The 12,928-nt window shown below is 45.5% G+C and overlaps 1 protein-coding gene across 1 annotated transcript; it reads left to right on the top strand.

The window, feature by feature from the left end:
* Positions 1-2,953: 2,953 nt before the first annotated feature.
* Positions 2,954-9,888, top strand: LOC101877307 (purpurin). Its single transcript, XM_005154874.2, has 6 exons — positions 2,954-3,011; positions 3,899-4,016; positions 5,418-5,554; positions 7,110-7,222; positions 8,281-8,493; positions 9,669-9,888. Exons 2-6 carry the CDS (start codon positions 3,900-3,902, stop codon positions 9,677-9,679), a joined length of 591 nt encoding a protein of 196 aa, XP_005154931.2. The 5' UTR covers positions 2,954-3,011; position 3,899; the 3' UTR covers positions 9,680-9,888.
* Positions 9,889-12,928: the final 3,040 nt, after the last annotated feature.

Genomic DNA, 12,928 nt, shown 5'->3' with positions numbered 1-12,928 from the left:
GGAGGCTATATGGAGTCCTGATACAGTGCCATCGGCTGCTGAGCTAGCACAGCTGAGCTGCCAGCAGTTCATTTGCAGTAATTCCCAGAGCAGTTTACCCATGCTTATTCCAATAAAAAGGCAGAAGGAGGCAGGCTGCTAGGGTAGGAAAGCCAAAACTGCTGCTGCTGAATTTCATATGTTAGGGCAGGTGATAAGATTATCTCATCTGCATACCTGTTTTATTGCAGGCCACTGAAACTACTAGTTACTTTGGTGCTGAGTCCAGTATACTGAATACATGCTTTATTTGGTCAGGACAAATCTTCTATTAAAAAACATCCAGTTTTGATAAGCAGGTCTGGAACAGGCCCTTGGATATCTTCTTTGACAACTGGATCCTGCAGTGTACCTGTTTTTGTACAATCTGTTTCATGTTATACCGAATTTAACAGGCTCAGGAATATCCTTCAGTGCTTTTACACCTCCCTTTCTTTTTCTATCTGCAGCACAAACTACTGTAATACTGTGAAAATGAAGATTAGGTTTATTGCTTTTTTGTTATTCCAAACAGCATACAGTGCAGTGACAGATGTTATGGTCACCAACCAAAATCTTGTGTTGTGATTAGCTATTATTAGCATGCCTCTAATCCCCAGGGGATTAAGTAGTCACCTAAGCATGGCTTCAAGTGTCACCTATGTCTCACACGGACATAAACTAATCTGTTTTGTTGGAAACAGACAAAGTGATGAGTGTTGTGAAGCCCTTCAAATTCACAGAAAAGACTGCACTTCTTTCTCTCTCAAATCCCTGTGCCATTCTGGAAAAGCACACTTCTGCACTCAGATTCAGTGTCAGCAGGAAGTTCTTTGAAAATATAGAGGGCATCTAGCATGCAAAAGTCAGTTTAAGAGTTCACATTTTATGACATTATTTGAGTGACCAAGTACTGCAAAGAAATTAAGTAGGCTTTCTGTTATTTTCCTTTCACTTCTAGATGAAGCAAATGCTGCTGGTGATGAAGACACAATTGCAAGGGGTGAGTGCCAGGGGAGCTGAAAGCAGGCTGAACAGTGTGTGCTTAAGGCCATAGGCAATGAGCAGTGCTTGAATTGACAGAGCTGGTTATCTTCGCACTCAGTGCAGGAGGCCACGAGCCCTGCTCAGTCCTTTCAGGGACCCTGCTCCCCACTGGAACATGGCACACACAGTGAGCAGACAGCTGTAGCTCAAGGATTAGTCTGGCAAAAGGCTGTTTGGCATCCTTCCAGAAAATCAGGCCAAGGGGTCCAGGCAGGACAAGGTAGATCCACATTGCCCAGGACACAAAGCAGCCGGTACCTCTCCCCAAACATCCAGGTCTTGGTGTTCCTGGATAAACCCAGCCAAAATGCCCAGGGGAAGAAGGATCTTTGTGCATGACACCAGCCAGCCCAAAAGTGCTCCACCTGCCCCAAGAGCACAGGGTGTGGTGGTGTGGCCCAACCATGGCTGGGGAGGTGATGGAGACAGCACGCAGCCACTCCATCAGGCAGAGCGGGGCATGCTGTAGCACTTGCTCCTGGTCTCCCCCAGCCTGGGATGGGTGCTGTCACCTTCCCATCCCAGTTACCAGCAGGTCACTCCCCTGTGAAGTTGCCCAGGTTGCCTTTGAAGCCACACAGATGGCAAGAACAGGGTAAGCTCAGTCTCTCTGGTAGACTTGTGCCTGCAAAGTGTCATTGCTTCATCTGAAGTGTAAGTAGAAGCTGTACACAAGCCAAATCAAAGTTTCCTCTGGCAGCAAGCAAGGACTGTCTTTCCATAGTAATGGGCAACCGTAAACAAGTTGCCTGCAAAGCAGCACAGTTCACACTAGTTATGGGGCAAGGTTGTATGCTTCTGATCAGGAATTCCTGGGCAAGTGCTTGTAAGTGATCTCTGCAGCAAGTCCAACACATCCAAAAGGCTTAGCCTTACTCTGAATGCCCAGATTGTTGTATCAGTACTAGGAGGTTCAGGACTTCGTGGGCTTACTCCATATGAGCTACAGGATCATGCCTAGTGGGTATGCCCCAGGCTCACCAACACCCAGGAGCCTCATGGGAGAAGTAACTGCTAGTGCTGGCAACTGCTAGATGAGTGTCTGAAGTCTCTAATCTCTCAGATGAGCCTGGGTAGAAAGACTACATGAGCAGGCTTTGCTGGGGAAATTCCTTGGGCACCCGGGGAAATGCTAAGAATGGCAGGCATGGTTTGCTAGCAAAAATGTTTTTCCAGCCATTTCTGCCTTCTCATCTTTTTGTGCTTTATTGCATCCCAATGGAAGGCTTCTAGGAAGAACATATTGTGAATAAGAGAGCTACAGTATTTATGCTACTGGAAATGTTGACAGGATGAACTGGGAAGTATGTGTATTTCAGTGCACAGGAGAACTGGGGATTCCAATACTTTGATGTGAACATGAAGACAAAAACTTTATTCTCTCATCTTCACAACCCACACACACACCTCTCCCTGTAGATAATGCATAAGGTCTTTCCACTCTTTCAAGGATCACCTTAATTTGACAATGCAGATATTGGAGGAGCTAATTACATATCTACCCCATGTGAATTGTCAAATATGAACATGTGCCTATACAGATGAGTATGTATAGTCCATGAGTTTCTCTGGTTAATGCTCTGTGCTTATTCTCCTAACACGTGTTAGTAGCAGAAAGACTTCAATGAGACAAAGGTGTGTTTCAATCACATCAGCAGATTAATTAGCTTTCTGGACAGCTTTTTCCATTATGTAAAAGCTGTGTTTGTATTAGGGTGGCAGTCAGACCCACCGGTGTGAGGATTACAGTTGGTTTTTACATAATGGATTATCCAAGATTAAGTGTTTTATTCAGGCACACGAGCAAAAATAACCAATTAGTGACTTTACAGATTCATTATTTAAAGGCAGCTGGAGGGCATTTGACACAAAACTCTCCTGCTGACTGCAACCCAAAGAACGAAGCAGAGTGGTCTCAGAGATCTTGAGCACCTCTACTCCAACAGGTAGGTCTCTCTTCAGCAGAGGTGGGCCGGATTAGCATCTCTTGCAGCAGGGAAGTGCAGGCTGCAAGACAGCAGCTATAACAGAGTAGCTGCTTGGGTATTTGGAAGTCCTGGGTTGGTAGTTTCCCTTGGATGCTGCAGGCAGGTTTCAGGTAACTGTGTTTTATCTTGGCATCAGAACAGATATTCAGGGTCAAATACTCTCCAAGAACCTAGAATGCAGATGCTTTCTCCTCAAAATGCTGGGATACGGAGGAGCTGGAATACCTGAGACGAGCCATGGCCACCTTGTGGCTGTGCTGCAATGATCAAGCTTCTACAAATTTAATATCATGTCATGTGTGTAGAGGGAATGGTCTGAGGGCAAACAATACTAAGATGTATTTTGCCATTAGGATAGGAAGCTAGGAAGAGCCTGTTTCAGTGATGAGAACTGATCAGAAAGAACACGGCTTTGCTAACTTAAAAACAGAGTGTACACTCACCATTCTTTAAATCTGCAGTGCTTTACCAGAGCTCATTGCAATATCACTCTTCTTGTGAAAACTAAAACCTAAAAACAATCAAATTTTTATCAGTTCTTATCAACCTCATCCAGAGTCTGGCTTGATCTGCAATGTAAAAATATAATGAACCACAGCACTATTACTGGCAAGCAAAACAATCTGAAGAAGTAATTGCTACTCATGTCCAATTTTGGCTGGATTTAGGCACCACAATGCCCTAGTAGTTTCTCAGGCAACGAGTTAGTAGTCTAGTCAGCATGGAAAAAATCTAGTTTTAAAATGAGGGGAACCTATATCTGTAGGCACAGCACTAGCTACTCTACATGTGCTAGCTACATCTGTTTCATGAAATAAACCCCTGTGTTTGCTTTTGTCTTGCAGAATGAAATACACACAATATGTTTTCCTGGCCTCACTCTTTTCCACTGTTGAATATAGCCTGGCTCAGACCTGTGCAGTGGAGTCTTTTGCTGTGAAAGACAATTTTGATCCGAAAAGGGTAAGTATGGTTACTTCAACCATGTGTGTAAAGAAACTTCATGTATTAACTGTTTTTCCAGGTCATTAGTGGTGCTAATCTAAAGGCGTTCCTCAACAAGAAGTTAACTTCTTTTCTGTGTGTCTCTCAAAGTTCCTGTAGTTTGTTCCTCATACTACTGTTAAACTTTCTGAGCATAATGGTAAAATCAGCCTTGAAAGTCAGGGACACTATTCTGTTAGATGTCATCTTCTGTTAGCTCAAAGCTTGGTGCAGATCTCATCTTTGAGCAGCCCCATGAGTGAAACAATTTAGACCAGACAGAAAACCCCAGCACATGCTCAGGGGACTTCCATCCACCACCAGCCACTCCTGGGAGTCACAGCAAACTGCTGATTTACCTAGCTGGGTATCCCAAACACAGACAGGCTCTTGTTTAAACATGGCATTTAATCTGCCTGCCTCTGAGGAGGAAATCAGACTAGCTTAGTGCTGGAAAGGTCCAAACTATGTAACAGTCCCTCAGGAAACATCACTTGCAGCTGCAGCTGGGAAGGGGTCAGCATTTCCTCTGTACAAGATTGGCTTTGCTGGAAACAAGCCCATCTCTGAGGAGGACTTTGGGAACAGCCTGGATTTAAAAGGTCAGAGTGTTTCTCAGGCTCCAGTATTTGGGAATTTTGGACTCTGTTTCAAGCTTAAGCACGTAACTTGCCAAGCATTTTTCATTAGCTTCTCTGGAGAATCAAATTTAACACAGCTAAGTTCTGCTTTCCTCAGTATTTCTACTAATGATGTTAACTTTCGAGAGCCTTCCTGTCACATGCTTAAATCTTGCTTTCATTTTACTAGATGCTGCTTGTGCATTCCCAGGGACCCATGTTTTTCCTAAGGGTTTTCTTTCCCTTAATTTCGCTTAGTTCCCCTGCTGCTAACCTCCCCAGCACATCCTTTCCTCTTCATAATGCAGAACTGTTGCTTTCTGCTTTGCTGGTTATTCACCATCAGCTGGTGAAAAGATTGACTGTGGCCCCAGCAGCCACAAAAATGTCTCCAGCCAGCTTGCTGAAGTCTTTGTGGCTGCAGTCTGGCATCGTTGATTGCATCTTCCATGGAGAAGCAGGGGCATGAATGGGAAGAGGGAAGAACCAGCCTGACTCTCAAGCAGGCGTCTCAGGATGGGAGAAGCTCTTGGTGTCGGGTCCCTATTGAAGGGGAACATCTCATGCAACAATGAGTACATGCACATGGTAGTGCAGAGCTGCTAGACCCACTCCTGGCACAGAAGCAAGGGTTCATTAGACAGCATAGCAGGACCTGTGTGCTACATACCCACCCAAATTCAGACTTTCTCCATAGGCTAGGCAATGGGTAGTTACAAAAATGATGATTAATCCAGATATTAACTGTCTTTCACTTTAGTATGCAGGTAAATGGTATGCCCTGGCCAAGAAGGATCCAGAAGGCCTTTTCCTTCAGGACAACATCTCTGCTGAATACACTGTGGAGGAAGATGGCACAATGACAGCATCATCCAAAGGCCGAGTCAAGCTTTTTGGGTGAGTTCTCTTGACTTTTAGCTCTGGTTGGTGCCATGAGATACTAGAGGAGGGGGATATGGATGGTGATCTACCCTGACAGCACAACATAGAATCATAGAATCGTAGAATAGTTAGGGTTGGAAAGGACCTTAAGATCACCTGGTTCTGGGCTTTATTCATCAAAAAGGGAAGCTCAAACAAGGTAATGTATTAGGGGCCAGAGTTCAGACACCTTTGAGTCCTCTTTACTTCTCAGCCTGGCTCTGGTCTGGGTCCATCACAAAACTACTGCATAAAGTCAATTATAAAGTCAAATCTTGAACAATGGAGTGGTTAGCTAAAGGAATTGCAACCAAATGTGGGGCTGCAAGGGCAAGACATTGAGAGGTTCAGTGGAAAGAAAGGAGTGTAAGTAGGCACTACTTTCACAAACCTTTCAACACTGTGTTGGATGGATTGCTGAAGAAAACACAGGGTTAACTCTTGGATGCCACTGTGATGCCTGAATAGACAGATGTAAGGAAGCTTAAGAGTTCTGCCTGTTGGCCATGGTTACTGCAAGGTATTACAGCATGTAAAAGGATTAAATAGCTTTCTGGGTGTGGAAAAAAAAATCTGGGGCTTCCAGTGGGCTAGCACTAGTGCTGTTGTGCATTAACTACCAAAAACTGCCTAACTGCATAAATAATAGAATAGAAGAGTGTCTGTGAAGGTCTCAAAAGTACAGCACTTCAGGATGTCTTGGAATGGGGCAAATGAAGGTCTGCAGGCATGCCATGCATTGTGGGTGGGAAGATTCCTGAGAATTCTTCAGAAACCAAGTGGGGTCTCAAAGCTGCCAGGGATTTATTTCTGCAGCATCAGGTTACAGAGGAAGCATGGCCTGTGCAAGGAAGGTAATGCAGATCCTTCCACTCTTCCACAGATCCAGGTAACTCTTGACAAAGGGTGCTAAGGCACAGGAGGTGCTCAAAGCAAACAGAGAAGGGCATTAGAAGAAATGGACGGCTAAGATAAGCACAGGATTCCTGTAGCCTGTGTGAAGGCTTTTACCTAGCTTGGGCAGCAGAGTGGCTGCAATTATTTCTATGCTTGTAACAGACATCCCTGTATCAACAGAGCTAAGAAGGATTAGAGAGAGGGTAGAAAACTTGTCACCTCCACCCAGGGACACAGCAAATGAGCCGAGATGAGCCCAAATGCAGGTCAGCTCATGCTACAAACTGCTAGCAGGGAGCTAAGAAATTATCTCGATCATGTTGCTTGGTGTCTGTTTGCTTGTACAGAAATGGGTGGTAAAAAGCCTGCTGAGCTGAAGAGGGGTCAGGGCACTGCCCCAGCCACAGCATGCATGCACAGCAGAGGAGGGGACCATACGGCAGCAATGCACTGTCAGTGATGGGTATATGTCATTACTTAGTGACAGTGACTGCAGTAAGAAAGGCCATGCGCATGCCTGAGGCAGTTGTGATGAACCATAGCCTGGTTCTTGCCCAAGTCCTGAGTGAGAGACTCTAGTTAGAAGCCCACATGCCACAGGGTTTTACCTCCAGTCTCATGGTTCTCATTGCAGGTTCTGGGTGATCTGTGCTGACATGGCTGCTCAGTATACCGTACCTGACCCAGCCACTCCAGCAAAGATGTATATGACCTACCAGGGACTGGCCAGCTACCTCTCCAGCGGTGGTGAGTGAACTTCTCCAGCCCACCTGTGGTGGGCAATGGCTTACAGCTGCCCGGGTTTGTGTGGTTCAGTACAGGGCCAGGAAAAATAGTTGAGAGCAGACTGCTCCATGTGGAGACAAAGCATTCTTTTGGGACAGATGTGTTACCCAAGAAGTGCTTTTTATCTCCACAGAAGGGGCAGGACCCATACACTCCACAGAGGCCTCTCCTATACACCATATATACTAACAGCAAGGATGCAGCTTAAAGAAATGGATCACACACACAGATTTTGTGTAGCTGGGTGGGGTGATGAACCTGGCACTTCCTGAGCCCCACAGTGCTGATGTGCTGTGGGGCAGTCGTCCTTATACTTCTCATAGCTAATGGAGGCAACATGTGGACCCACATCTGCACTTCAGCTGCAAGGTTCAGTTCTCAGGGAGACACAGCTGGAATGAACAAAACGGAGCTGTGAAATGAAGTCCTTCTCGCAGAAACTGCTTAACCTCAGTTATGTACTCTGCATACCTCATACTTTGTGCCTGAGTCTCCATAGCTGTGGGACTCCAGCTGTGGAGGCTGGGCAGGATTCGGCATGCTAGTGCCTAAAAAAGAAGTATATTCACCTAGTATTGGCAGATAAGCCACACCAAAATGCACTTGGGCAAGCAAGGCTGCAAAACAGGAGACAGGTTTTGCTGAAGCTGCTTGTGTAGGAAATGCAATCTGTATGGTGAAAATTTAATGTGTATGCCCTGCCTGCCCATGCTTGAGCAAGCAACATAAAGCAATTTCTTGTTACTGAAATCCTGGAAAGTCCTAGTCCTTCTAACACTTTCAACCTAAGAAACCAAGGCAAAAATGCACCGAGTTTCACGGGGAACAAAGATGCCCTGTGTTTGTCTTTCCTTCACTTCATGGTGTGGAGATAAGCTGGATGCAAGAGGTGACTTTAGATATTTTCAGAAGCTATCCCTGCCATGTGCTGAAGTAAGAGAGTCTCTCTGCAGGATCACTACATCCACCTCTGCTCTGTTTTAGCCACTGTGACCAACATGTGTGTTCTGATGTTTCAGGGGACAACTACTGGGTGATTGACACCGACTATGACAACTATGCCATCACCTATGCTTGCCGCAGTCTGAAGGAGGATGGCTCCTGTGATGATGGCTACTCCCTGATCTTCTCACGCAACCCCCGTGGCCTGCCCCCAGCCATCCAGCGCATCGTGCGCCAGAAGCAGGAAGAAATCTGCATGTCTGGCCAGTTCCAGCCTGTGCTTCAGTCAGGTACTTTGGGCTCATGAGCAAACACAATAGAACTGTAGCAAACTACACTATCGTCTTTCAGCAAGCTTTCCTCATGTTATATCCAGTATGAAAATGGATGCAACGGGAAGTTCATACAATGGAGAAAGTGTGTTACAGGGCAGTTCTGCAGCCTTAGGTTTACCCTCATAGGGATCCTGTGTGCTGAAACACACACTACCAGAGGAAGACCAGCTTTGTTACTCTGATAGAATAGGGTAGGGATGGGTGGAACAACCTGGTGTTTCTGCACTTGGAGATATTTGCCTTGGCCACCTGGTTAACAGCATCTTACCTTAGGTCTGTGCATTGTCCTCTAGGAAAGGAGGAGAAGCTGTCTTCAGGAATGAGCACCCTCCCTCTGCTTAGCTCCAGTGTGATGTGTCCTGGCTGGTCTGAGCAGCAGAGACGAGGGGCTCTGAGCAGCCATTCTGTGCCCGATGGCAGTGGCAGTCAGCAGTTGTGCCACATACATGCAAACAGAGCATGTCTAAAGCCCATTGTGAAAGAACTTTTTTCTGGAGGCGTGGGAGCTGATCTTCTAGCTCATATGCTGCCCATGAGACAGGCAGATAATGCTTTAAGGCTATGCTGGAAGTATAAATTCCTCTTCGTTGGTAGCTAACTGCTCATACCCTGCACATGCTCACAACGTTGCCTGGAGATTGGCCCTTTACTAAGACAGGCCTGAGGACCTGGGGGTTGGTCTGGGGGGTTGCTGCAGTTACACATGTCCTGCACTGCTAGACAAGAAATACCAGCTAAAACCTTCTGAACTTCACATCATTGTGTGAGCCAGACCTCCACCTCAGAGAGGTTCTGTCATCATCTGAGCTTATGAGACTGGCATGGGCACCCCCGCCCCATGCCCCTCTGTATTGCCCACTGTAGCAGAGGAAGAGTAGCTGGCTTGCGTGCTCAAGCTGAAGGGCCTGAAAACTCACGGCTGGTGGGGACTAGCAAAGGTTGCTGAAGTGCTTCGCCAACACACACAGAGCAATGCAGACAGCATCTTTTGCACCCCCCATCCTGATCTTGATTCAGAAGTACCCCAGGGAGGATGTTGCTACAGCTCCACTGAAGACTCAAAAGCTGCTAAAGCACTTTGCAAATTTACTTGTAAGGACTAAAGTTTACTTTTCTTTCTTTCTTTCCAGGGGCCTGCTAAAAGAACCTTTAAGCACAGGAACCAGACCTCTTGGTCTTGAAGTTGCCACTCGGCTAATAAGAAAAGAAAATCTTAGTATTGAGTAGTGTGTTTGTCCTGAAAAACACATGAAAATCTTGGGGATTCTGTAAACTGTGTGCAATGCAGTACATCGATAGCTGAATTTTCAAGGGAATACCGTGGCATTTGTCAATAAACGTTTTTAAAAAAGCCTCACTTGTGGGATTGCTTTTTGTTACCTGCTGTCCTGTTGGGGAGCTGGAGGAGTGGGGACACTCATGGAGGGGCAGTCAGATGGTGGCCAAGGTGACCCCAGCACAGTGGGGCAGTGTCCTTCCCCAGCACCAAGCAGGGCAAGGGAGGTCACAGGGACAGGTCTCTGACAGTGCTGATTGTCAGACAAAGGCAGAGTGATAGGGCAGGTCTGGGGTTCACTAGGTAGTCCATCAGGCAGCAAGTGCAGCAAGGCACAGCCATGCCTGCAAGGTGGCTTTGGGCAGAAACAGCCCTGCAGAGGGGCTGCACTTAAGAGGGTTTGTGGACCATAGGCAAGGGGTATGCAGGTGCACAAAGCAACAAAAGCAGGCTCGTAGGTGCCTGCGGTTCCCTGGCATGTGTGATGTACCTCTCACACCTATTCCATTTAAACACTGAAGCTAAGGAATCCTCTTGAACAAAAACCCAGGTGATGCTGATAATGACCCTTGCTGCCTGGTAATATCATAAGGTATTTCTGGCTGAAGACACAAAAGACTGTGTAGAGAATTTCTAACTAGCCCCTGAATAGCAAATGCAGTAAAGCATATTTTCCTTTCAGTGATACTGGGATATTGCTTTAAATGAGCAGTTACTGGTTCAAGCAGTGATTTACTCCCCACTGCCTGCATAATTCAGCCTCCAGTTGAGTGAGAGGTATAGAACTGAAAGATACAGAACCAACAGGTCTTACGGCCATGAATTTCATGGAGGGAAGCAAAAGAATAGTACCTAGACAACTCCCTGTAGAAAAAAGGTAACCCAAGTCAGAATTTTTGGCATGCTTCCCACTGTGATTAGTAAAATCACATTCACTCTGAATGTTTCTTATAAATAAAACTGCTGAACCCTGAAGTTTGTCAGCAACACAAACTTTTAGAAGCCATGATTACCAACTAATCATGCAAGTGGAACAGCCCCTGCTCCTGAGACTTTCAAAAGGTATGTGTCACAAAGCTGATACTGAATGAACATCTTCAGAGCACCATGCTATAAAACAGCTTCTGCAAGATGCTTGCACAATTTTGTCTACAGTATGCAATGATTGCCAACTGCATCTGTTGGAATGAGCATTAAAAGCCACTGAAAGACTAAAGACTTTGCCCTGAAGCCAGAGACATTGTCCCAGGGATGCAGGGAAGTCTCTCAGCCAGCACCAAATAAAGGTGTACCTTGATCTTCAGGTCTAGGGAAAGCTGCCCTTGTGGGGAATAAGATGGTTAGCTACCATCTAAAGCTACGGACAGAAACAGAAGACCAGCAGGAAGCAATGTAAAGAAAAACTACATAGACAGAGATCACAGACTGTTGAAAAAATATCAGCCTCTTGTGCTGAACTAAGTGCAAGGTCAGTGCATTGATTGAATGTTCATGACTTGCCCCCCTCTCCCATGAGGAAGTATTGAGTGGAGATCTGTGAACTTAGGACTTGTATCACAAGTGATTAGACAACACCAACCCTTTGCTGGAGGACCTTGGCCTCTGTCCAGGACTTTCAGACCAATTCTACCAGTCCTACAGAAGTGGAATTTTGAATGTCTATGGTTATAGTAACTGTATGAACAGAGCAGATGGGAGTTCTAGCAAGATTCTATACGTAGGTCCAAGTGCACCCTTACCGGTTGTTACAATCTGTCTGGATGAGTTAGGCAGTGAAATCCCTCAGCCACGCAAGCCTGTGCCTCCAGGTTTGTAGGAGGATAGTGGAGATTCTGGGAGAATACACCATGGAGTTATACACACCCTGGGAATCTGCCTTGTTCTTGGAGGAACACTGCCCCATCAGGACCACATGCAGGCACTCACCATATGATCTGGTGAGCTAGTAAACAGATGGAAGTTAGCTCATATACATTTCTCTCCACTGACTGCACAAAACGTGAAAGATGGAGCAGGGCAGGCAGCTGTAAGTGTATTCTGATACTATTTACATTTCTCTTATTCTATTGAGTGCAACATAAAACACCTAGGGTATGTCTAGAAGCAGACACACTGCTGTCTGCTGTTTGAGCTGGCTAATGAGAACCAGTCTATTATTCCTGCTTTGATGTGTGCATATAAGTCCCAAGACATTATCTCTGTCAAGCACAAACTTTCCACTAAGAAGAGCAAAGAAAAACCTTTTTACGAATGAAAAAGACTGTTGTTTTGTCCTCAGAAGGTCCTTTAGTGCTGTCAGAAAGGCTACAACTGTGCAACAGCAGGAGGAACCCTGCAAGGATATTGTCCTTCACACACAAGTGAACCTCCTCCAAGCAAGGACACTGCAAAGCCTGAGATCTGACCCTACGATATCATGTTGAGTTAGACCAGTTTTCCCTGGGCTGTGGTAGCTGTGGCAATCTATGTGTGCACTTAAGCTTCTACTTCAGCCTTGAAATTACTTACAGTCATACTCCCCTTCATGCTTCATTTTTATGTAATGTTGAAACTTGCACCAATCAAGCTTTTACACCTTTAGAGCAGGGTTTACTTCCCAAGAATAAGCTGCTGACACTAGATTTTTGAGCAGTTTCCAGAACAAATTGATCAGATCCTGTTTGTACAGGCTTCATGTGAAAGATTAAAACCTGGTTTTATTGAGTAGCACAAAAGATGGCAACAAATGCAGTATATACACCATTACAAAACACTCTTTTTGAAAGTTTTTCCCTAGCCTATATTTTAACAAATAATTGAGAACCTATTACCTAGACTTGGAAGCTTTTGCTTGAAGAGCAGGCAAATAATCTCACCTTGGAGTTGCAGTTACACTTTCCTACTTGCATTTATGGCCAGGAGGAGATATTACTGAGTATTCTGCAGTCTTGCTTGGGTTTTAATGCTACAGAACTACTAAGCACCTGCTAGCACTTCTGAAAACTGAAACTGTGAGGAAGGGCTGATCCCTGCCCAGTAATGCAGATGGTAGAGTTAAACACGCAGTTCTGGAAGACCCATCTGACAAAATCAGCAATAGATGGTTACAGAAAACTCACGTTTCAAATATTAAAT

Source organism: Melopsittacus undulatus, chromosome Z, assembly GCF_012275295.1.
Source record: "Melopsittacus undulatus isolate bMelUnd1 chromosome Z, bMelUnd1.mat.Z, whole genome shotgun sequence".
NCBI lineage: Eukaryota > Metazoa > Chordata > Aves > Psittaciformes > Psittaculidae > Melopsittacus > Melopsittacus undulatus.
The sequence above is the reverse complement of the archived record's forward strand: the minus strand, read 5'-3'. Positions and strand labels throughout refer to the sequence as shown.